The 23,637-nt window shown below is 46.9% G+C and overlaps 1 protein-coding gene across 1 annotated transcript; it reads left to right on the forward strand.

Annotated features, from left to right (window-relative positions):
• The first annotated feature begins 1,450 nt into the window (after positions 1-1,450).
• On the forward strand, positions 1,451-13,513 carry LOC124683802 (transcription factor HY5-like). The gene is made up of 4 exons (XM_047218249.1): positions 1,451-1,643; positions 1,940-2,132; positions 12,721-12,877; positions 13,095-13,513. The coding sequence occupies exons 1-4, from the start codon at positions 1,559-1,561 to the stop codon at positions 13,158-13,160; spliced, it is 501 nt and encodes a 166-aa protein (XP_047074205.1). The 5' UTR covers positions 1,451-1,558; the 3' UTR covers positions 13,161-13,513.
• Positions 13,514-23,637: the final 10,124 nt, after the last annotated feature.

Raw genomic sequence — 23,637 nt, forward strand, 5'->3', positions numbered from 1 at the left:
CGATATTTACTATGGATCAGGGGGAGTAAGAAAAGGTGCATCATGTAAGTGTGAAAACATGAACATTATTGCCGCGAGATCTCGCTCGCAACAAATGAAATTTCTCAGAAAATTGGACCCCGTAGGTAACTTTTCCGTGGTGCATTTTGAATAATATGAGTTGCCTTTAATATTTTATAGAAACGTTCTTCCCTAATCTTTCAGGTTATTCTAAATATGTGCTCGGGCTTCTTGTTTGTGTTTATTCTCATAAGTTGGTTGAAAATGGTGCTTAATCTAGGTGGAGCATCTATGAGGCTATATATGTTCTATAATCTCGTGTTTTTTTACTCAGCACATTGACATGCCATTTAATTCTAATGTGTTGTGATTTTACTCATGTATATATGTTGCATTCAAACAAAGCAAGTAGTTTGATACCCAAAATGTTTGATCTAAGGCAAGTGCCGTTTTCCTAAGGATTATTTGTTCAGTTGATCTCATGGCCTGCTACCTTTGAAGCTTAGCATTACTCTCGAAGGCTGCCGAAACTTCATTAGGAGAGCCCTTCTCAACTTCCCCATCATTTTTTTTCTTGGGATTAATACCAACAACGCAGTTCATCCAACGATAAACCAAATTCAAACTACAGAACTATGACACAATCAAACCTGAACGAACACAATGTTGAATTGAATCGTACCCGTCTATAGTGGGATATTTTGGGCTGCGTAGACAAGAGAATTCAGAAAATAGAGATGCACCAAAAGTACTAAGATCTTCAAGGATAGTACCCTTAATTTCATCGACCCTTACCCAGAGTTCATATTCATCATTTGCTAAAAGAAAGGTAAGGGATCTCTTTTCCGCAATGGAAAAATAGCAGAGCTAATTTGACTCGGCACAACCTAACCAGTTATTGTGTAGGGATTCTTTCTAAAAGGCTCTGATTGAGCATTTCTTGAAAGGCAAAACCTTGATTTAGTAGGTGTGAAGGAACATGCTGTTTCGACAGATCTTGGCCAATGTAATGATGTGAAGGACCATCACTTGCGTCTGGATTTAGCAGGTGTCCACCATATCAGGATGAGTTTTGCTCTGATGCTAGCAAGATTATTTAGTTTGCATTTCCTGAACTGTATTGATTTTGTTAACTCAGTTTAAATAATCAATGGCAAGAAAACATTCAAATAATATAGGAAAATAGGGGAGGCGAGGAGAATATGGTTGACTAAAAGGAAAAATATACAAAATGGTTATGCAACCTGAACATTAATTGCCAAAGTAGCTAGTATCATAATCGACAATGGAAAAACTCTATACTGGGTTTGGAAAGGTAGTATGCTTATATATATGCAGAAAAACAAACATTTATAGGGGTTAGTTTGCAATAACCCATACTGATGGCATTCGATCGGAACAAATGAAGAGGTTGGCCATGTCTAGCAAGTACATTCGAGCAAGCCAAGAAAGGAAGAGCCAATCAGAAATTAATCAGAGGGGAGACAGAGAAACGTGCACACAATCAATAAGATACTCTCCACCGGCGCCGGACAAAGCGCAGGAGAGGGAAGAAGAAATGCAAGACCAGACGACCACCACGACGAGCTCGCCGCATTCCAGCAGCGACAGGTCGTCCAGCTCTGCGCCTCACTCCAAGCAAGGCACGCACTCTCATATTGCACGCATCCAGTACTATCCATAAACCCTGGTTATGGCTAGATTTTCTCCACGATCTCGTATATGTTGTCTCACTTTTTTCCTCCTGGCGTGGTCGACAAGTCGATAAATCCACAACTGAATCTTGTTCGATCGCTCTTCGTTCTCCTGTTGCTCTTCTCTTCGGGTTTTTCCGTTTGATTGTTTTGCACACGGAAACGGAAGATATGTATCCTGCGAAAGTGAGATTATATATCTTAGGAAGCTGCTTGAATTGAAGATCTGAACCGCGCGCATGCAGGGATGGACAGCGACGACGACATAGGGAGGGTGCCGGAGTTCAGGCTGGACCAGGGAGGTCCATCGACGTCGGGAAGGGAGCCAGTGGCTGCCGGGACATCATCCGAGCAGGCACAGTCGGCGGCGGCAGCGCAGACCACCTCGCGCCGCCGCGGCCGTAGCCCGGCAGACAAGGAGCATCGCCGACTCAAAAGGTACTGTACGCTCTTCGATCCTACTGCGTGTTCGTAGCTCGATCTAGGGCGTACCGCGTACGAACACTAGTGTCGTTTTTGGGTGCTAGCTAGAAAGCCACAGTGTGATGGCATACCTGGTACGACATTAATTTCACATTGCCGTTCATGCAAAGCGACAAACTGAAAACCCAAAACTAATTAGGCATTCCACACGCTAACCTTGTGCAAGGCAAGTGTGGAATGCACAAGTACCCGGTCATTATTTGCCGCTTTGCATCAACTAATGTAGCGCTCCGCGTTTTTATTTACCTCATGTTTTGGTATGATCAAAGTTAAACTTTATCAAGTTTGATAAGAAAATATACAAAAAAATACCAACAACGATAATACCAAAGAGATATAATACGAATATATAGTTTATGAAGATTCTAATACTATAGATTATACATTATAAATATCGATATTTTTCCTAATTATTTATGCAAGCATTACAAAGTTGGGCTTTGAGTAATCTTAGAATGCAATCTATTTGTAAGCGAAGGAAGTGACGACCTTTCTGATGTTGCATAACTCTAATGATAAATTACTAACCTTAGATGGTGTTGTTTTATTTATAAAGGAGGGCAAAAACCTATTTGGAAAACTATAATGATAGATTATTATATTTGAAGATGCCATGATCAAGGACTTACACTTCTCTATTCATTTTCTTTTATACAAGTGCATTGGAACCTCTTAATTAACATTTTACCTATTTGAAACAAGTTGGCAAACTAGCTCACAAACGTAATTTTAGCCGCATTGAGAAAATCTATCTAGAATACTGCTCCCTCCGATCCATATTACTTGATGCTAAAATGAATGTATGTACAACTAAAATGTGTCTAGATACATTTATATTGGCGTTAAGTAATATAAATCGAAGGGAGTACTATAAAGGCGGATCTAGTAAGTGCAAGGGTGGGAGCGTGCCCCACCAAATATATTTACTTAGCCCATATAGTAACGAAAAGAAAAGGGAAATTCAGAAAAGCCCAACCCAACCCGGCTGCCCTAGCATAAAGTGCTTCGTGTGCAGCTACCAAGTTTTTTTCTTTTCTTTCATGGAATATAATTTGCGTTGCTCAGATAATATGTTTTCCATCACTTGGCACATTTCCTCAACGTTGATTGGCCCTGACCTAAGCCACACCATTTTACGAGACTCTAGGCGAGCACAATTTAGCTAGCTATGACTATGAAGGATTGGAAAAAAGATAGGTCTCCCCTAATGCATTTGCATAGGGAACTTGGAACTTTATCTAGTCAAGGAAGAGTGTGTAAATTTGCAAAAGTGGAGCGATTTTAGATTAGGGTTAGCCACACCCTTGCAAACTCTGCGAGGGTAGAACATAGAACTCCATGTACAGGCCGGGGCTTTGCTCCTCTTTTTGGAAAGCAAACTAGATTGAGCAGATAGCCTATAACATATAAAACTGCAGGTTTCGAATTTCGCCACTAAGTTTAGTAAGGTCTGTATCAAAACATTCATATGGTCATATACTCTAAATTTATAGGCATGTCCGCATGTGTCATTTGATTTTCAAGAAAGCTTATTGATCTGTTTTTTTTTTGGTGTGCATATGCTGATATTTTTCCTTGCACTTATAATTCACAAAATGAACCACAAACGCATTGGTACAAGTAGGACCTTGCATTCCACATCGTCCCTAGGATTTGTGATCCTTCCGAGGATTCTCCCACCCGATCCATCGTAGTTCCAATCTGAGTTGGGTCTATCGTCTTTTCATAGGCTAATTGGAGCCCTAACTTTTCATTAAGTAAAAAAGTTTGACCTATTTTTTTACGGGGTAAAAGGATTGCAATAATCAAATGAGAGTGGCATCACAACCCTTTAACAGGAAATCCAGGATGGCTTCTGGCCCTAAGAGCATCTCCATTCGTTGCCGCTCACCAGGACGAAATCCGGTGCTATTTAGCACCGGATGGATGAAACTTTTGGCTTGGTGAGGCCCAGTTTCCTAGCGTTGAGCCCAGGGGGACGTGACGAAAAACTTGTAAAATAAATGAAATTTGGAAAAGCACAATGAAATTAGGCTAAATTTGTACATATTAGGCGAGTTTGAAGTTTTTTCGTCGAATTCTTACATATATATGAATTCGACGTACATACGATAAATGAAAACAAAAATCCCGGTGTCTACATGCCGAACTGGCGATAGAACTCCGCATAGTCGTCGTCGGAGCCGTCGGCTTCGTCCTTCGGCAGCGTCAACTGCAGGTGGTGGCTGCTGCCGTGACCTGGGTCCCCGACGCGTCGCGGCGGAAGCGAATCGGCTCCCCCGTCATCGTCGCTGTCGTCGAGGAGATGGGCTCCGGCTTGACGACGCGGAGCTACGTTGCCACCGGCGTTGGTGGCGGCGCAGTCCCTGTGGAGCGCGAGCGTGACGCCGACCCGAAGGACGACAAGGTGGATGCCATCCGTCGTGGCACCCAAGAGGAGCTCCCCCGGCGCCGGGAAAAGGACGCTGGCGTCCGCGACGACATCTGCAGGACGTGCGAGTTCCCCGCCTGGATGTGGTCGAGGACGGCGGCAAGGTTGCATCCGGGGGCGCTCCACCAGCTGCGTCTGCCCTCGGAGTTAAGCCTCGCCGGCGGCGGAGGAGGGTCGTCGTAGCCGTGAGCTCCCACTGTCGCCTCTCGCGGAAGTAAGCGTCCCATGCGGGGAGGTTCTTGGGGTACCTCCCCAGCATGGCCCGCTCCTTGTCCGTCATCACGGCGAGGACTTGCTGAATCTCCTCCTCCAGCGCGGCGGCGCCCACCGACAGTGACGGGATGTACACGCTGCCGAGGCTAAGCTGCCTGGATGGTGGCACCGGGTAGTTCGCCTCTTAGAGGAGGTGAGCCTCCTACTCGTGCAGGGAACGGCGCCGAAGCCGTTCCCCGTTGCATCATCGCCGGGGAATCTCTCTGCCATCTTGTCGGCGTTCGTGGAGGTGGGAGGCGAGGGGAGGTGCAGGGGAGTGGGGCTCTGTCAGCCGTTCGTGGAGGAAGGAGGGGGAGGAAATGAGGGAATATATAGCTCTCCGGTGAGTAGTGACTGCATGGTAAGTAATTGTGCGGCGAAGCTGAGGAGACGACAGTGGACCGCGAAGCGTGTCCACCGGCCTGCCGCTCCGGCGAGTAATGGCGCGCGGAAGCCGAGGGAGACACGTTGAAGGCGAGGAGACGCCGGTTGACCGCGCGGCGTGTGTCACTGACCGGACAGACCACTGGCAGGGCGGATTTCTTCGCGCGTTTACTCGGCGTTTCGCGCCCTTTTCACTTCATCCGGTGTTCCCAGGTGCTCCCGGGGTGTTGGATTCGGCATGCGATCGCTGGATAAAAAATGAACCCAATAAAGCGAAAATTGGGCTCCTGGAGCCGCGACTAGGGAAATTTTTTGAGGAAAAAGCAGCCGCATCTGATGTCCGATTAGATAGAAAGAGTGCTATGCACAGAATGACCCAGTTTATAAGGGAAACCGGGTCCAAAAACCATACATTGCCCAGTTTGTAAGGAAAACCGAGACGAACGAGGGGCCCATCATCCACATAACGCAGCCACCAACGCGACACACACCTCTAGGTCCGGGGCCGCTGCCAGGACGAACTCCGCATTGTCCGAAGACGAATTTCGCCTATCCAACATTAGAAATTTGCCTGGGGAAGGGGTGCTCCGGAGCTGAGTGGAGATGATCTAACCATCCGTTTGTACAGATTCTACCATACTTTGTTGACTCATCACTAGCTATAGTGTGAGTTCTAGGCACCTTAGAGCAAGAATAATAGAAGAGTTAGGAGTTGGCTATATGTTTTTGCTATATCATCTATAGTCTATTTTTTCCATACCTTGCAATCTCACAAAGTGCATAGAAGCACGCGCTGCATCTGGCTATTATCCTATAGCCCGCTTCTCTTCTCTCTCCTCTTCTCTCTCATCCAACTCAGCAAAACTATATTATTTTAAATTTTATAGTCTGCTGACTGTACTTTATTGTACTTGCTCTTAGAAATACGAAATACGAGACCCAACTTCACTAAGATTTTTTGGCGCCAGCCACCACAAGTGCTAAGGGCAATAAATCCTAATTATTGCTTGTCATCAAGCAAATGACCTCGACATTATCAGATTAAGAGCATCTCCAGTCGCGTCCCCCAAACCGTCCCCAAATGGATTTGGGGCGCGCCGGACAAAAAAACGTTCCCAGTCGCGTCCCCCAAAGCCGCTTTTTGTCCGGCGTGTCCCGATACGGTGTCCGGCGCTCCCTAGGGGACGCTCCAGCCGGACACAACGAAAAGCGAGGCGGGCTCCCACATGTCGGCAACTATTTCCATAAACCGTTGGTTCGCGCCTTTTTTCTCGTCGCTCCCCCCCCCCCCTCGCACCTCCCACCCCTCCGCCGCCGCTGGATTTGCCGGCCGTTTCGACGACTGATCTCTTCTGAGAGTCGGCACCGTCGTCGAGGCTGGCACTCTCGCCAGTCGTTCCGCCACCGCCGCTTCGCCAGCGCATCCTAGAACGCGGCGTCAAATCCGCCCCACCTCCGCGCACACAAGGTGCTCGACGACTTGCCAGGTACGCGCGATTGGCCGTTGTTCGTTGCCTCGTCTGCCGCCGAGCAATTTTAACCATTGATTTTGCTTCAGACATGGATAGCGACGACGAGATGATTTCTCTACTACTGGAGGATGAGCAAGCCTTCGATGACGACCTTCGGGAGCATTTGCTGATCATCGCGGCCCTCCAGGACATGCTTAACGCCGAGGCGGAGAAGAGGAAGAGGTCGCGCCGCGGAGGATCAAGGCCATGGAGAAAGAAGTCGAAGCCCCGGCAGAGGATGGAGGGGCATATCATGCTGCACAACGACTACTTCGTAGACGAGGCAACACATGCCGACAATTTTCGGCGCCGGTATAGGATGAGCAAGGGTTTGTTCACGAATATACTCCACGACGTTCGAGAGTTCGACCCCTACTTCAAGCGCAAGCACGACGCTGTAGGAAATGTCGGGTTCTCGTCGATTCAGAAGTGCACCGCCGCCATGAGGATGCTTGCATACGGAGCACCTGCCGATACACAGGACGACTACCTTCACATGAGTGAGTCTACTATCATTGAGTGCATGTACAAGTTTTGGCGAGCTGTGGTGGGAAAGTTTGGAAAATACTACTTGAGAGGGCCAACTGAGGAAGAGACTGCAAGGATCATGGCGTAAAATGCTGCCAGAGGATTCCCTGGAATGCTTCGAAACATCGATTGCATGCACTGGTCATGGAAGAACTGCCCGTTTGCTTGGCAAGGTATATACAAAGGGCGTCATGGATATTGCAGTGTGGTGCTTGAAGTTGTGCCAGATTATGACCTGTGGATTTGGCATTCTTTTTTTTGGCATGCCGGGATCACACAATGACATCAAGTGTTGCAGCAGTCTCAGGTGTTTAGCAGACTAGTGGAAGGTCATGCTCCACCATGCAACTATGAGGTCAATGGCCACCAATATACCAAATGCTATTATCTAGCAGATGGTATATATCCAGAATAGGCCACTTTTGTCAAAACAATCTCGAATCCATCAGGTCAGAAGAATTCCCACTTTGTTTCACGACAGGAGGCTTGCAGGAAGGATGTTGAACGGGCATTTGGTGTGCTTCAAGCTCAATTTGCAATTGTCCGGTACCCTGCTCTAAGCTGGTCTCACGACCAAATGTGGGAGATGATGCAGGCTTGTGTGATCATGCACAACATGATCATAGAGGATGACCGCAAGAATTATGCCAGGACACATGTTGGTCCCTATGAGTGTGAGGGCACTCTTGCGGAGGTTGATCATGAGTTGCTTGCAGATTTTGCCGATTTCCTCGCCGTGCACGCAGAGATCCGTGACAGCAATGTTCACGAGCAACTCCAAGCTGATCTCGTTGAGCATTTGTGAAGGATCAAAGGATTATCAGCAAATGCCGCGGCACATTGATCTAGCCTTATTTTTTATTTGTTTAATTGTTTATTATTTGTTGTATTTTAATTTGAAAACAATCTCCGCAAACATATTTTTTTTTCGATAAGCGGTAGCCCCAGCCTCTGCATCAATTGATGCATGCTTTATTACCAATTCGAGTTACAAAATATTTATTGATGCAAACATATTTATTTGTATGCTATACTAAATAAATGGTTGTGTTTTCATGTTTGGGGGCGGCGTTTGGGGGACGCGACTGGGGAGCGACATCCCCCAAACACGGCACGAACAAAACACGTCCCTCAAACACTCAATCCGGCACCGTTTAGGAGACGGTTTGGGAAACGCGACTGAACATGCTCTGAACCATAATCTGCTCCTATCTCCACTCATGGCCAGTGCAGCACCTTCCATGAAGGCACACAGCTCCGCCTCAAGCACCGATCCACATAGCCACGGGGAACAACAAGCTTTGAAGATGATATCTCCTATGTGTGATCGAAGGACCATCCTAGCCCCTGCATAGCATCTTCAAGTAAAAAAACTATGACCTATTAATATGAAAATTGGGCGAAAACCGTTGTAAGGCTCACCCACCTAGCTAAACAACACTATCTTCATCATATGCTGACAGACAAAAGGGACATCCGACTATTTTATCACAACTTCGCCAAAATGCCCTCGTTACACCATCCAAAACACTTCACCCCCTTTGAATATTAAATGTGTTATGGATAGAATTAAGGTCTTGGTATACTCACCTATCTCCGTCTGATCCACGATTGTAAAACTTTGAATTAATGATACGCTGAAATAAATGAAAATATGTTGCAAAGGCCACGGGGGCTCTTCATTTCGAAAAAAAAACCTCAGCTATCGGGAATTCAAATCATAACACGCGGATATAGAGTGTTATTCAAGAAACATCCAATAGTTAGCTAACTACTGCGTGGTTTTAACTTTTAGCTGATTTCTTTTTATGTTCAACAAAGCGAATTCCCAAGTTGGGTTTATTAATTTATTATTTAACTTAAAAGTTTCACCACTTAAAGGGTAGTCGATAATTGGAATTTTTAGCTCAACTACATCCGTGAGTTAGAACTTGGAATCTTCGTTTTCGTGATCCAACCTTGTTGACATTATTTTGTTTTTTCTTTCTCCTTGTTTTTTTTGGGCTTGATTGTGGGGAGGCCCCAGTAGATCTACCGCGTGGTTGCTAATTTAATATAGCGGGCAAAAGCCTATTTCGAGTAGATTTTGGGATCTTCACATTTCAGTTTGAAAACTTGTCAATTAGATGGTAAGTATTCACTTTTGAATTAAATAGTGATTTTTCATAATATAATGGCACCACAACTGCCAGACTAGGTAAGAACAATGAGTTCTACTCCATCCTTTTTTAGATAAAAAGTACAACGTGCTCGACTTTAAATTAATAAAGCTCCTAAGGTTCAACATAATACAATATATTGCAGCATACAGCTTAGCCAAAGTAAAACTAGGGTAAAACAGGGGTTGGCCTCCCCATAACAGACTGAGCCAAACACAAGCTAGATTTAGCCGGGCGAAGAAGATCGACTTCCAAGACTCATCCATCACTTGCCACGACCGCTCCATGGAGTCGCTTGAGTGCGCATACCACCCCCGAAAGCAGGGACGGTCCAGAGGCTTCGTCAGAAGAGACCACAGCTGGACAAAAAGCATAGTTTTGAAGATAATATCAGCTAGGTGGTTAATGAATTTAGACTCTATGGTCATTTTATTCCTAATTAGCCAAAGGGTCCAAGATTGGGCCACGAAAATGATCCAAACGACTCTACGGAATCCACCCGAGAAACTCGACAGAATAGCGAAGAATTGAGGGAAGTTAGCCGGACACCAGCTGCATCCCAGCAGTCGACGTAGCACACTCCACGCAAACTTCGCCGGAGAACACTGAAAGAAGATATGCTTGGCATCTTCCACTGCCCCATACAACACGCAGCAACCCGTCCCTGGGCCGTGTCGGTCCGCCAAATTGGCACTAGATGTCAATCAATCAAGAATGAGTTGCCATGAGAAACTTCTGGTTTTAAGCGAGACGCGAGCCGCCCAGACATCCCTGAAATGTGCCAAAGAAGCACCCTGAGCTAGTTTGGCATACATGGAACTGATGGAGTATGATCTAGAAGGGTCCAGGATCCTGACCACCTCATCCTGACCCTCCACAAGATTTGTTGCGTCAATGATATCTCTCTTAACCGGTACCACTCTGCCAAGCCTGCATGATCCAGGGGCGCCGAAAGTGCATCCGAGCAGCCTCACCGCAGACCTAGGCCACGGACGTCATTTGAGAAATGCAAATGTTGAACAACTGTGAGAATCTATCCTTCAGCACCCTGTCACCTGACCATTTATCCATCCAAAATTATGTGCGAAGACCATTTTTAACAACATGTTTAGCCCTCAGCTTGAACATGTGTTTGATTTTGTGTAGGCTGCGCCAAAACTGAGAGCCCCCTTGGCTCGTGTCGATGAAGATATCGTCTGCTGAATTGTACTTAGCTCGAAGGATCTGTTTCTAGATCGGATTGTCATTCTGGTATAACTTCCACACCCACTTGAGTACGAAGGCGACATTCATGTTTCTGGAGTTTGTAATGCCCAGACCCCCACACTCCTTGGGCCGGCAAACCGCATGCCAGTTGAGCATATGGAGCTTACGTTTAGGTCTCGATCCTTTCCAAAAGAATCGCGCTCGATGCGAGTCAAACTTGGCATGCACCCCGTCCTGGAGGAGCAAGAATTGGATAAGATCAGATGTCCCCCCCGACGAAAGAAATTTACGCCAGCAAGGTTCAATATGTGTAGCCAGTTTCTGAACTAAGAACATCCATTGCTCCATAGTAAGCTTCCTATCCGCAATCGGGAGGCCAAGGTAAATAAAAGGGAATTTTCCAAGTTTGAAGTTTAGCTGATCAGCAACCCTTTGTTGTCTCGGTTTGGATCGTCCCATTACAATGAACTCAGACTTGTGTATAGTTAATCTTTAGACCTGACATGTCTTCAAAACACATCAAAAGGAATTTGAGATTGGCAATCTGATGATCGATGAGCGTATCGTCCGCGTACTGAAGGTGCGAGATTCTCCTGGGAATCAAGTGGGGCACCACCCCAGATATGTATCCCGCCACACAGGCTTTCGACAAGATGATCGACAACGCCTCTGCCATGAAGTTAAATAAGAGGGGGAAGAGTGGGTCACCCTGCCCCACTCCCCGTTTATTGCAAAAGAACGGGCCAATCTCTCCATTAATGGATATGGCTGTCTGTCCACCCTCCACTAGTTGGCGAATGCGGTGCACCACCCCAGGTCAAAACCTTTGCATCTAAGTGCCTCGATTAGGACTTCCCAGTTCACCCGGTCATATGCCTTTTCAAAGTCGAGCTTCAGCAGGACACATCTTGACTTCTTTCTTTTCACTTCATGAATGATCTCATGCAGCGCTAGGACTCCATCCAGGATGAACCTACCTTTTATGAATGCAATTTGATTGGGATTGGTTATACGATGAGAAATCGGGTCAAGTTTAGATGCCATAGCTTTTGAGATGATTTTGAATATCACATTGATTAAGGCAATCGGCCTAAACTGAGAGATCAAATCATCCCCCGGGACTTTCGGAATAAGAGAGAGAACCCGAAAGTTCAATCTCGCGATATCAATGCGCCCAAGGATGAAATCATTCAGAATGTGGAGCACACCATGTTTGACCAACAGCCAGGATTTCTCGAAGAAGGACACCGGAAACCCATCCGGGCCTAGGGCGGTGTCTGATTTCATGTCCATCACAATCATCTCAAGCTCCTACTCAGTGAAGGTGCGCATCAGACCAGAGTTATCAGCCTCGGAAACCCTAGCCTCGACTCCCCACGAGTCATGAGCCAGCCCACAAACCCTTGTGGCCTCAGTACCGAGAAGCTGGCGGTAAAAGTCGTACACATGCTCCTGAATTTGTCGCTCTTCAGTAATTGGCCATGTCTCTGACTGAAGCACCGCAATGTTAATTTTCTACATCGGCCATTAGCCACAACATGGAAATAAGTCGTGTTAGCGTCCCCTTGGAGCATCCATTTTACTCTTCCTCTCTGGCGTCAATATTCCTCTTCAACCCGATAAACCTCAAGCAGTTGTTCTTCCAGGTGGTAGCGGAAGGCCCATTCCTTGCTATCTAGCCCATCCGAGTCCGCCCTAGAGTCAAGGAGCTGGATCTGAGAGAGGACGTACGGTTTCTTTGTGTAATCCAGCTTCCCTACCTTTGTTCGCATTCCATCCCTTAAGTTGTTGTCTGACCCCTCCACTCATAAACTTCCACCAATCCACTATATCCCTCCTTTCACAAAAGGATGTTTCAACTTTATCTAAATTTACATATATCTAAACACGTTTTAAAGGGTAGATACATACAAATCTAAATGAATCTAGATAAAGTTGAGACATCCTACTATGGATGGAGGGGGTACAAAACTATATCAATGTTATTTTTTTTTTGCGGGTAACTATATCAGTGTTATAGCTCTAACTCCTATTCGCCCTAACAATTTTGTGGTGACTCCATACTAATCCAGGTTGCTGAGGAACCGGGTGTCCGCGCAGCAAGCGCGGGAGAGGAAGAAGGCGTACATGGGTGAGCTGGAGACGAAGGTGAAGGACTTGGAGAATAGAAATTCAGAGCTTGAGGAGAGGCTCTCCACCCTGCAGAACGAGAACCAAATGCTTAGACAGGTATGTTAATGGAAAACATACATGATCGAGGTATACGTACATGAGGGTGGTAGACCGTGTGTATATTCATGGCACATGCACGACACCTCTAGTTGTAGTTGATGCGATCTGTAACCAATTAACGGGAGATGCCTTTATTGTCTAACTAATCTCCTGTTTCTAGCTACTGAAAAATACCAGAGATGCATTTGTCGTCTAACTAATCTCATGTTTGCAGATACTGAAGAACACCACCGGTAACAGGAGAGGACCAGGTAGCGGTGCCGGCGCCGGAGACGGCTAGCCAATATCATCATCGTGTGACGTCTGGAAACATCTAGTACCTAATTACTTGTGGAATGGAACAAATAAATGGCTAAAAGGAGTGAAGATCCCTGGATTAATTTAGGTGTTCTTTAATTAGATCGATAAAGCGCCAGGAAAAATATGCTGAGCATGTAATATGTGAGCTGAACTGAAATTGTTTAGTTTTAAGTGGTCAGGGGAGCTAATTCTGCACCTCATAATGTACCTGCTGTGCGCGATCGTTCCCTGCCGAACTTTATAATGTGGAAGAAGTGTATGTATGTACTTGTATTATGAAGGATTAAATCAGCTCAGCTTCAGTTACATTATACAAAATATCAAAATTAATCAGTTGTAACCAGCACGCACCTAAAGATAATTATTAAGAAAATTTCAGTAGCATATTTGGATCACATCCAACGGTGTCACTAGCTCTCGTTCGACCGTGAACTAAAGTAAATATTGGTCGAATGATTTCAACCACGACTTCTAAAAAGAATGTTTAGTTGCAGCCTATGTAACTGGACTAAATCAGCTTAATTTCAGTTACATTGTACAAAAGATTAAAATTAATCAGTTGTAACCAGCGTGCAACTAAAGAAAATTATCAAGAAAATTTCAATTGCATCTCTGTGTCACATTCAACGGTTAATGAGAGGGAAAGAGGGCGTCGCTGACTGAAGCCTCGTGCGGTGGTGACGGGGCCCCTCTTCCCCCTCGCACAGTGGTGGCGTTGCAGGACTCCGCCACTGGTGAGAGTGTAGCGTTGGTCGTAAGGCGTGGCGTCCGTTCGGCGGTGACATGGTGGCTACGTGGACCTGACTTGGTCATGGAGGAAACTCACTGGCATGGTCTCGGTAGCGGGTGGCGCGAGTTCGGTGTATGACGTACTAGTAGATGTGGAGGGCCTTGTGCGCAAGCCCCGATGCATGAAAAATGAGATTTTATAAAGGCCATGAGAGGATGATATGGAGTGGTGATCGTCATCAAAGTCTATAATGGTTATAATGGATATGTTAAGCACTGTAAGAGTATATATCTGTATATTGTAGTTTCCCCATATGTTAGGGGGCTTCCTGCATATTTACGTCTATACATGTACTATATATTATGGTCTTTGGCCCCCTGGTAATACAACAAGCATATTGCCCTAACATGGTATCAGAGTTTTAGGTTAGCTCCTCCTCCTCCATCGCAGCCGCCACCGCCGCCCGCCCCGGCATCTTGCCGCCGCGACCCGGCCGCAGCCGCTGCCTCTTTTTCTCGCCGTCTGCGAGCTCTCGCCCGGCCATCCTCGTCCGCCCTCTGCCTGGCCGCCGCCCGTCACCGTCGCCCCGGCCGCCGACCGCTGCCGCCCAGACCGCCACCGGCCGTCCTTGGCCGTCCCCGGCAGCCGCCGCCCTCCTCCCGGCTGCCCGTCTCCGGCTGACTCTCCGCCCGACTGTTCGTCTCCGGCCGCCCTCCGCATGTCCCGGCCGTCCCGCCCGCCCCGGCCACCGCCACCTGCCCGTCGCTCTCCCTCGACGTCCAGTACGGATCGATCTTGATCTATTTCGTCCCGTAAAAAAAATGTCTTCCTCTTCGGGCTATGTTGCGATTCCTCGCTACCCTGTGATCTTTGATGGCGCGAATTATCCTGATTTCGCTGCCTTTATGCGCGTTCACATGCGCGGTCTTCGTCTTTGGGGTGTGCTTTCTGGCGAGGTCTCCTGTCCGCCGCGCCCTGTTGCTCCTACGACGCGTATTGCACCGACGCCCGTTGCCCTTGCCCCCAATGCTACTCAGGCGGACAAGGATGCAGCCAAGAGTGCTGATGATACTGCTCTAGCTGAGTATGACCGGAAGGTCCAGGACCACTCTACTGCCGTTGCGACATACCGGCTGGATTTGATTGACTACACTCAGTGGATAGATGAGGATGCTCGTGCTGCTGCTGTTCTCACTTCCAGTGTTATGCCTCAGTATGCTGCTGAGTTCATGGGTCTTCCTACTGCTGCTGCTCAGTGGGCTTTTCTTCGTCAGCGCTATCAGCCGTCTGGGGATGCTCTTTACCTGTCTGTGGTCCGCCAGGAGCAGCCCTTCAGCAGGGTGATTCTACTATTGATGAGTTCTACACTCAGAGTGCTGCTATTTGGCGTCAGCTTGATTCTGTTCGTACAGCTGTGTGTGCCACCTGTCCCTGCTGTCTGACTTTGCGTGTGGATCTGGAGTTTCAGCGCGTTTTTGAGTTCTTGTCGCGGCTCCGCAAGGAGTTTGAGCCGCATCATGCACAGCTGCTTGCCCGTGGTCGTGTTCCGCTCTCTGAGGTACTGGCTGAGCTTCGTGCTGAGAAGACTCGTCTTCGTGGTGCTGATCTTCTTGAGGTTCCCTCTGTACTTGCTGCCCGTGGCCCTCCTGTGTCGTCTGCTCGTGGTCCTCCTATGCCGCCGGCTTTGTTGCGGTCTCCAGTACCGCCGATACTCTCTACTCCTCCGGTCCAGGGCTAGAGTCAGCCTCAGCAGCCTCGTGGTATGACAGCACCTCCTCGTCCTCCCTACGCCTACTGTGGCAGGTCTGGCCACGATGTCTCTAGCTGCTGGAAGAGGGATCCCAGCTTACGTCAGCAGTACCATGCTCGTAGGCAGGCTGGTTCTTCAGGATCCTGCTGCGCTGTCTGATCAGGACATTATCCGTGGTCTTCGTGGTCTGCACGCTGCTACAGGTTCTTCCTCGTCGGGTACTACTGGTTCTATGCCTAGCTCTTCTGGCACCGCGGGACCACCACCTTCTACACAGTGAGGTACGTCATCCCCGTGGTATCTGGATTCTGGAGCTTCTTTTCATATGACTTCTGCGTCTTCTATTCTTTCTGCTCTTTGCTCTCTTGTTTATCCTATCCGTGTTATAACGGCTGATGGTACCTCTCTTCCTATTTCCAGTCGAGGCACCCTTTCTACTTCCTCTTTCTCTGTTCCTGATGTTTCTCATGTTCCTAGTCTTAAGATGAACCTGTTTTCTGCTAGTCAGCTTACTGATTCTGGTTGTCGCGTCATTCTTGACGTTGATTCTTGTGTTGTTCAGGACCGCCGTACACAGGCCCTGGTTGGAGCTGGCCCTCGCAGCCTTGAGTCCCCGGGGCTCTGGGAGTTAGACTGACTTCGCGTTCCTTCTGCTGACACTTCATCTGCCAATTCTCCTGCGGTTGCTGCTTCCGTCACTGGATCTTTTCAGCACTGGCATCATCAGCTGGGTCACCTTTGTGGCTCCCGTTTATCGTCATTAGTTCGTCGTGGTCTTCTGGGGTCTGTCTCAGAAGATGTGTCTTTACATTCGTGTCAGGGTTGTAGGTTAGGCAAACAGATCCAGCTTCCCTATCCTACTATTGTGTCTGTATCTCAGCGACCTTTTGATTTAGTTCATTCAGATGTTTGGGGTCCGGCTCCCTTTCCTTCAAAAGGGGGCCTTCGATACTATATTTTGTTTATTGATGATTTTTCACGGTACACCTGGTTGTTTTTTATGCGCTCTCGCGGTGAGGTGCTCTCTATTTATCAGCGCTTTGCGGCCATGGTTCGTACTCAGTATTCCACGCCTATTCGTGTGTTTCGTGCTGATTCTGCAGGAGAGTATATCTCCCAGCACCTGCGTGGTGTTCTTGCTGAGCAGGGCACCCTCGCTCAGTTCTCGTGTCCCGGCGTCCATGCTAAGAATGGTGTCGCCGAGCGTAAGCATCGTCATATTCTTGAGACTACTCGTGCTATGATGATTGCTTCCTCTCGTCCGCCGCATTTCTGGGTTGAGGCTGTCGCTGCGTCAACTTACCTCATTAACATTCAGCCTTCTGCTGCCCTTCAAGGTGGCATTCCTCTCGAGCGTCTTTCTGGTAGCTCTCCAGACTACTCGACTCTTCGTTTATTTGGTTGCGTTTGCTATGTCCTTCTCCCTCCTCGTGAACGCACCAAACTGACCGCTCGGTCTGTTGAGTGTGTTTTTCTCGGATACAGTGATAAGCATAAGGACTATCACTGTTGGGACCCCATTGGTCGTCGGATTAGCATCTCTTGTGATGTCATGTTCGATGAGACACGTCCCTTCTATCCTCGCCCCACCTCTGGTACTTACCCGGTGGATGATATCTCTTTTCTTCTTTTTCCGGTTGCACCTCCCGCTATCCCTTCTTCTCCACCTCCTAGTTCTGATGCGCCCCCTTCCATTCCGGCGCCATCCTCTCCTCCGTCTAGTTCCCCTAGTACTCCTCGTTCTCCGGCTTCGGATCCTTCCTCTGTTGTTCCTTCTTCCTCTTCTTCTGATGAGTCATCTTCCGCCGATGAGCTTCCCTCTTCACGACATGTTCGTCAGCTTCGTCCTCCAGCCCGTTACTCTCCTAGTCAGTATGGTCTCTTTGTCGTCTCAGAGCCGACTTCTTATCGGGATGCCGAGAGTCATCCTGAATGGTAGCTTGCCATGGCTGAGGAGATCGCTGCGCTTGAGCGCACTGGCACCTGGGATCTTGTTTCCCCCCCTTCTGGTGTTTGTCCTATCACGTGTAAGTGGGTCTATAAAATTAAGACCCGCGCTAATGGATCTCTTGAGCGCTATAAAGCGCGTCTTGTAGCTCGTGGCTTTCAGCAGGAGCACGGTCGTGACTATGATGAGACTTTTGCCCATGTGGCTCATATGACCACTGTGCGTACTCTTCTTGCTGTTGCTTCTGTTTGATGCTGGTCTGTGTCCCAGCTTGATGTTCAGAATGCTTTTCTTAATGGCGAGTTGAGTGAGGAGGTTTACATGCAGCCTCCTCCTGGATATTCTGTTCCCGATGGGATGGTTTGTTGTCTTAGGCGTTCTCTTTATGGCCTAAAACAGGCCCCTCGTGCCTGGTTTGAGCATTTTGCCTCTATGGTGACTGCTGCTGGTTTCTCCCCTAGTTTCCATGATCCAGCGCTTTTTGTTCACACTTCTTCTCATGGACGCACTCTTCTCCTTCTCTATGTTGATGATATGATCTTTACTGGTGATGATCCTGTGTATATTTCCTTTGTCAAGGCTCGTCTTCAAGATCAGTTTCTTATGACTGATCTTGGTGTTCTTCGCTACTTTCTTGGGATTGAGGTCTCCTCCACTCCTGATGGTTTTTCTATCTCTCAGGAAAAGTATATTCAGGATCTTCTTTCTCGTGCTGCTCTTGGGGATGAGCGCACGGTTGACACTCCTATGGAGCTTAATGTTAAGCTTCGTCCTACTGATGGTGATCCTCTTCCTGATCCCACACATTATCGCCATCTTGTTGGGAGTCTTGTTTATCTTGATGTCACTCGTCCTGCTATTTCTTATCATGTTCATATTCTGACTCAGTTTTCTCAGATCCTACCACCGTTCAATACAGTCATCTCCTCCATGTTCTTCGTTATCTTCGTGGCACGATTACTCGTCGCCTTTTCTTTCCTAGTTCCAGCTCTCTCCAGCTGCAGTGCTACTCAGATGCTACATGGGCGGGTGATCCTACGGATCATCGTTCACTTTCTGCTTACTGTGTGTTTCTTGGTGGTTCGCTTGTTGCTTGGAAGACGAAGAAACATGTAGAGGTTTCCCGTTAGTGTGTTGAGGCTGAGCTGCGGGCTATGGCTTTGTTGATTGCTGAGGTGACCTGGTTACGGTGGTTGCTTGCAGATTTTGGGGTCTCTGTTACGACACCCACTCCACTTTTGTCTGACAGTACAAGTGCTATCAGTATTGCACGTGATCCGGTCAAGCATGAGCTGACTAAGCATATTGGTGTTGATGCTTTTTATACACATGCTGAGGTGCAGGATGAGGTTGTTGCGGTTCATTATGTGCCTTCAGATTTGCAGTTGGCGGATTTCTTTACAAAGGCACAAACTCGTGCGCAGCATGACTTCTTACTCTCCAAACTCAGTGTTGTGGATCCACCATGAGTTTGAGGGGGGGGGGGGGGTGTTAGAGTATATATCTGTATATTGTAGTTTCTCCATATGTTAGGGGGATTCCTGCATATTTCTCCTGTACATGCACTATATATTGTGGCCTTTGGCCCCCTGGTAATACAACAAGCATATTGCCCTAACAAGCACCTCAAGAAGATCATATGCTTGAAGCTTGCCATCCATTTACTTATAATGGATATGTTAAGATGTACCGTAATGAAGCAATCACATATTGGTTTATGGGTAGCAAATTATAAGTCTTCACGAAGCAACAATGATCAATAAAGCATTTTAGCTTGAAAGAATCTTGAAGTGTTGTCATCAAGATCAAGCGAGGTGCACACGAAAAATGTGTGACCTTGCTAGGTGTTCTTTTACCGGTCTGAAGGTGGTTGGGAGACAGGATTACAGGATAAATAGCCACAATATCAAGGGGCTTTCGGTTGGCTAACTTGATCACATCGTCTTAGATATCTCAATCCTTTCCATGCTTTTCATATCCCTATTCTTCGTATTTCTCTTTGTGAGGTTCTTGATCTTATTGCTAGCTTTTCGACAAGTCCAAATTCATCAAAAAAGGAATTTGTATGCATCTTCTATTGCGTTTTTGAGCTTAGAGGTTTTACCGGTTCTTTGTTTTGGGAGTCGCACCTTCCTATATTTTTTATTTAATCTCTTAATCTTTCCTCGGCTTTATAGTCTCTATTAGATAGAGCTTGTTCTTATCTTTACTAAGTTTGCAGGTTTTGGAGGTTTTACATGCATGTTCTTCATGTAAATAACTATGTATTTGTTTGGAGGTCAATAAAGAATGTGTTTGCGATCATTTTGGTCCAAAGTTTATAGTTTTCAGATTTTTATTTGTTTAGTTATGAATTCTTGAATCTGACCATAATTTTTAAATTCAAATTTCAAATTTGAATAATGTTTGTAATTATTATTAGCATAAGATGGAGTTAAGGCTTGATATAGTGTCGATAATTTGTGTGTGATGGAGAAATAAAATACTTAAAAGTGTCTGAATTCTAGTTTGACCAAAGTCAAACTTCAAATTTGAGTACAAATCAAGTGATTTCTATTGTCAAAAAAATTCCACTCAAACAATTCAAGTTTTTGGTTCATTTTAGGTTTCCAAGGTTATGAAAATATTACAAGTTAAAATTTGAAATTCAAACTTAATTCCTAGATATAACTCACCATATGGATTTTGAATTCAAAGCCTTTGTTGTCTAAAGATAGAAAGTTCAAAATTTCCCCCATTCTAGAGATGCATATTATGCAAATGCACAATTCTAAAATATACCCTTCTTGAGTCCTATTCGTCGGGGTGTTACAACGCGCGTGTTAGGGACTCTAGTGCTGATCGGTTTCCTCGGCCATGTGGATGGAGTGGTGCCGACGAGCCGTGTGGTGTGACTGCAGTTTGGTTGTTGCTACGGCGACAAACGCTACCATGTGCGGATGGTAGAGTGCCTGCGCTGGGGGAAATCCTTGCCCTTTTTGGGCCTCGACGGTTGTGTCCATGGACGTTGTCCCCTCCTTGAAGGCGTTTTTTAATGCAAGGCTCGGTTTGTTTACGTGCTCTGGGTGAACAAGATCTCTGGATTGGGTGGTAGCGGCCCACTTGTGTCGTGATCTTCTTGAAGATGCAGCCTCGGAGTTCATGGCGTGCGGCTCTGCGATGCTTGTATGGGGAGTTGCGTTGCTTCTCTGCATGACATTGGCTCTTTGTTTAGCTCTCCTTGACACAAATTTGTCTGTGCTCTACACCCTCGTCTTTCTTTGTTGGGCTATGCCATAGTGCTCGCAGCGAAGGTTTGTGAGCAGTGATGGTCTAGTCATGGTGGTGGTCGGCTTCTGGTGGCGTTGCCTGCGACAGTGGTGATGAGGACATCCCTACCACACTACTACCTCCGTCATTGCAAGATGAAGATGATGCTGTTGTGAAGCTCAAGTCCAATGAAGTCAGGATTGGACCAATGACACGAACTCGTGCGAAGCTACTTAAGCAACAGGTGAACTTGTTCCTATGTGATACTTTGATCGATGAGAACTTTATACTGCCTAAGTCGTATTACTTATGTATGATCAGGTATGAAGAGGAACCAAGCATCGCACGAGGAGGAGAGGAGCAGCTGGACAAGAAGTTGGACATGGAGCTAGACATGAAGACATTCCATGGACGCGCGGGGGAGGAGCGGGGGCCATGCGCGAGAGGAGGAGATGTCCATGCCGGCGCCAGGACCGATCAACCGACCGTGCCGCCGGGCCACCCGGTCCCAGGGCCGGTCCGACCGGCTCCCACGCCGGATCCATCCGGTCCAAACCGGGTTCCCTGCTTGTGCCAACCGGGGTCCTGTCCAGTATGCCCGGCACCGTCGCCCGGTCACCACACGATGCCAGACCCGGTTTGAACCGGCTGGCCCGGACCCAGACCCGGTCGACCGGCCCCCAGGCCGGCCGAGTCCAGATCTATTCTGGGTCGGTTATTTTCGTACTTTTTCGATCTGGGTTCGTCCCGGACGCCTATATAAGTGCCCACGATGCCCCCAAAGTTGCTTTAGACCACGTTTAAGATAAACCCTAGTTCATAGTTGATTGCTTTGCAACTCTATTGAATCCCTGCACCATATTGCATTGATTTGGTGTAATCTCTGAAAGTCTTGTGTGATCTGCTGTTCCATTGGGAATTAGAAGGTTGCAACTTACCGCTTCGTGGTCGGCGGCTACGTGCGCAAGTGTGTGGAGTTGCGAATATCCTGCAGAGTTGAGAGCTGTTGCATTGGCGACAGGGACCAATCGAGAGATCTCGTTACGTCATACAAGTTATCATCCACTTCATCAAGTTATCTCCGCTGTGTTCGCCCCGTGATCATCATCACCTCCGTTGCTTACTGAGAAGATCGGTCCACCCCTTATCATGTTGGTATCAGATTTCAGCGTTTCCTCGGTAAGCCATCCACAATCCACCCCATAGTTGAGTTGTGAGTGTTTCCTATCCAGAAAAAGCCAAAAAAATAGTGTTAGGGTTTGCCATAGCCTTAGATTGCACTAATTTTGAGTTTTAGTTGTTTTTCGTAGTTGTTTTACGTATATTTTCTTCCATCTTGTTTCATTAGGGTGTGTGTTTTCGCTTTCATCTAGAGTCAGTTTTTTTTGCTCCGAGTCCACATAGCATACAGTGTGTTTGTCCGAACCATAGCCACAGCCTTTCGATATAAGTGACTAGGAACTTCCCCAGAAGAGACTAGTTTTACCGCTCGACAGGCTGCTCATTAGGGTTTTGGTGCTTTGCATAATCTATTGGCCGTGTTATCAAGGAGTTGAGTCAAAAAAAAGAGAAAATTGAAAAGAAACAAAAAGAGCTACATAGTTGCGTGTTATACCAAAAGAAAATCCAAAAAGAAAAGTAAAGTGCTAGTAGAATCAAGTGAAGGTCTAAATTTTCTTTACTGCACCTGTAGTTGAGCAATCTTGTGCCTGTCCCGTTGAGCTTTGCTAGCGTCTCTCGCGTGCATTGCAACCTTTCATCCATATAGTTGCATTGCCACAGTTATCGCCTTGTGAGGGTATCTTTGGTTGTCTACGGTCAGCGCTAGAGCTTGTTATTGGTGCAAATAGGTAGCCCACCTACAGCCCCACATATACCCTGCTTTGTCGTGTGATTGTTCTTATACCCTTGATATTTGCTTCGCTATATCCGTGCACTAGTCATCACTACAAGTGGTAAGCAATACTAATTTACTTTGGAGCGGTAAGATTTCCTTTTCTTATCAGTTTTGAGTGAGCTGTGAGAGTACCACCATATATATTTGTTTTAGTGCACTAATCTACTAACCATGTCTACTAGTGATGAGAAAATTGTTAACCAGGAAAACAAGAATTCCGCTGATTTGATGACATGGAGGGAGTATGAGGCTCTTCGTAATGAGATGCGAAATGAATTCCGCACTCAGGATGATGAGCTTAGGGGAACGGTCCAAGGGATCTCCCAAAAGCTGGATGCTACTAATGCGACCGTCACCACAATGCGAGATCAAATGACGGATATCCGGCGCAGTCTTCAAGATTTGCAACTAGCTGTTGGTAATCTCACTCAACAACAGCAACAAGAAGACGAAGACGAAGCACAAGATGAAGCACCTAATGCTAATCGTGGCGTTGGGCGTGGTAACCGCACTCGTGGTTTTGCTGAACTCCGACGTCCAGGTCGTGGGTTTGAGGAATAAGATGGATTGGGTAAGCCCAAGTTCTCCATACCCAAGTTTGAAGGAGGTGCTGATGTTGAAGAATACCTCACTTGGGAGCTGAAAATTGAGAAGTTATGGCGCTTACATTATTACACTGAAGATAGGAAGATCAAGCTTGCTTCTTCCGAATTTGATGGCTATGCATTGCGTTGGTGGTATGGATTTGTTCGTGCTCGCGAGGAAGATGGTGAGCCGCCTATTATCACATGGCGTGCAATGAAGGCGGCAATGAACGCTCGTTTTTTGCCCACTAATTATTTGCGAAATATATTTGATAAGTTGACCCTATTGAGACAAGGTG

This window comes from Lolium rigidum, chromosome 1 (genome assembly GCF_022539505.1).
Source record: "Lolium rigidum isolate FL_2022 chromosome 1, APGP_CSIRO_Lrig_0.1, whole genome shotgun sequence".
Lineage (NCBI taxonomy): Eukaryota > Viridiplantae > Streptophyta > Magnoliopsida > Poales > Poaceae > Lolium > Lolium rigidum.

Bases quoted from the DNA above. Each gene is read 5' to 3' on its own strand.
- LOC124683802 (XM_047218249.1), top strand. From the start codon at position 1,559: ATGCAAGACCAGACGACCACCACGACGAGCTCGCCGCATTCCAGCAGC. The intron at 1,644-1,939 runs GCACGCACTCTC...GCGCGCATGCAG, and splicing joins TGCGCCTCACTCCAAGCAAG to GGATGGACAGCGACGACGAC. The intron at 12,878-13,094 runs GTATGTTAATGG...TCATGTTTGCAG, and splicing joins AGAACCAAATGCTTAGACAG to ATACTGAAGAACACCACCGG.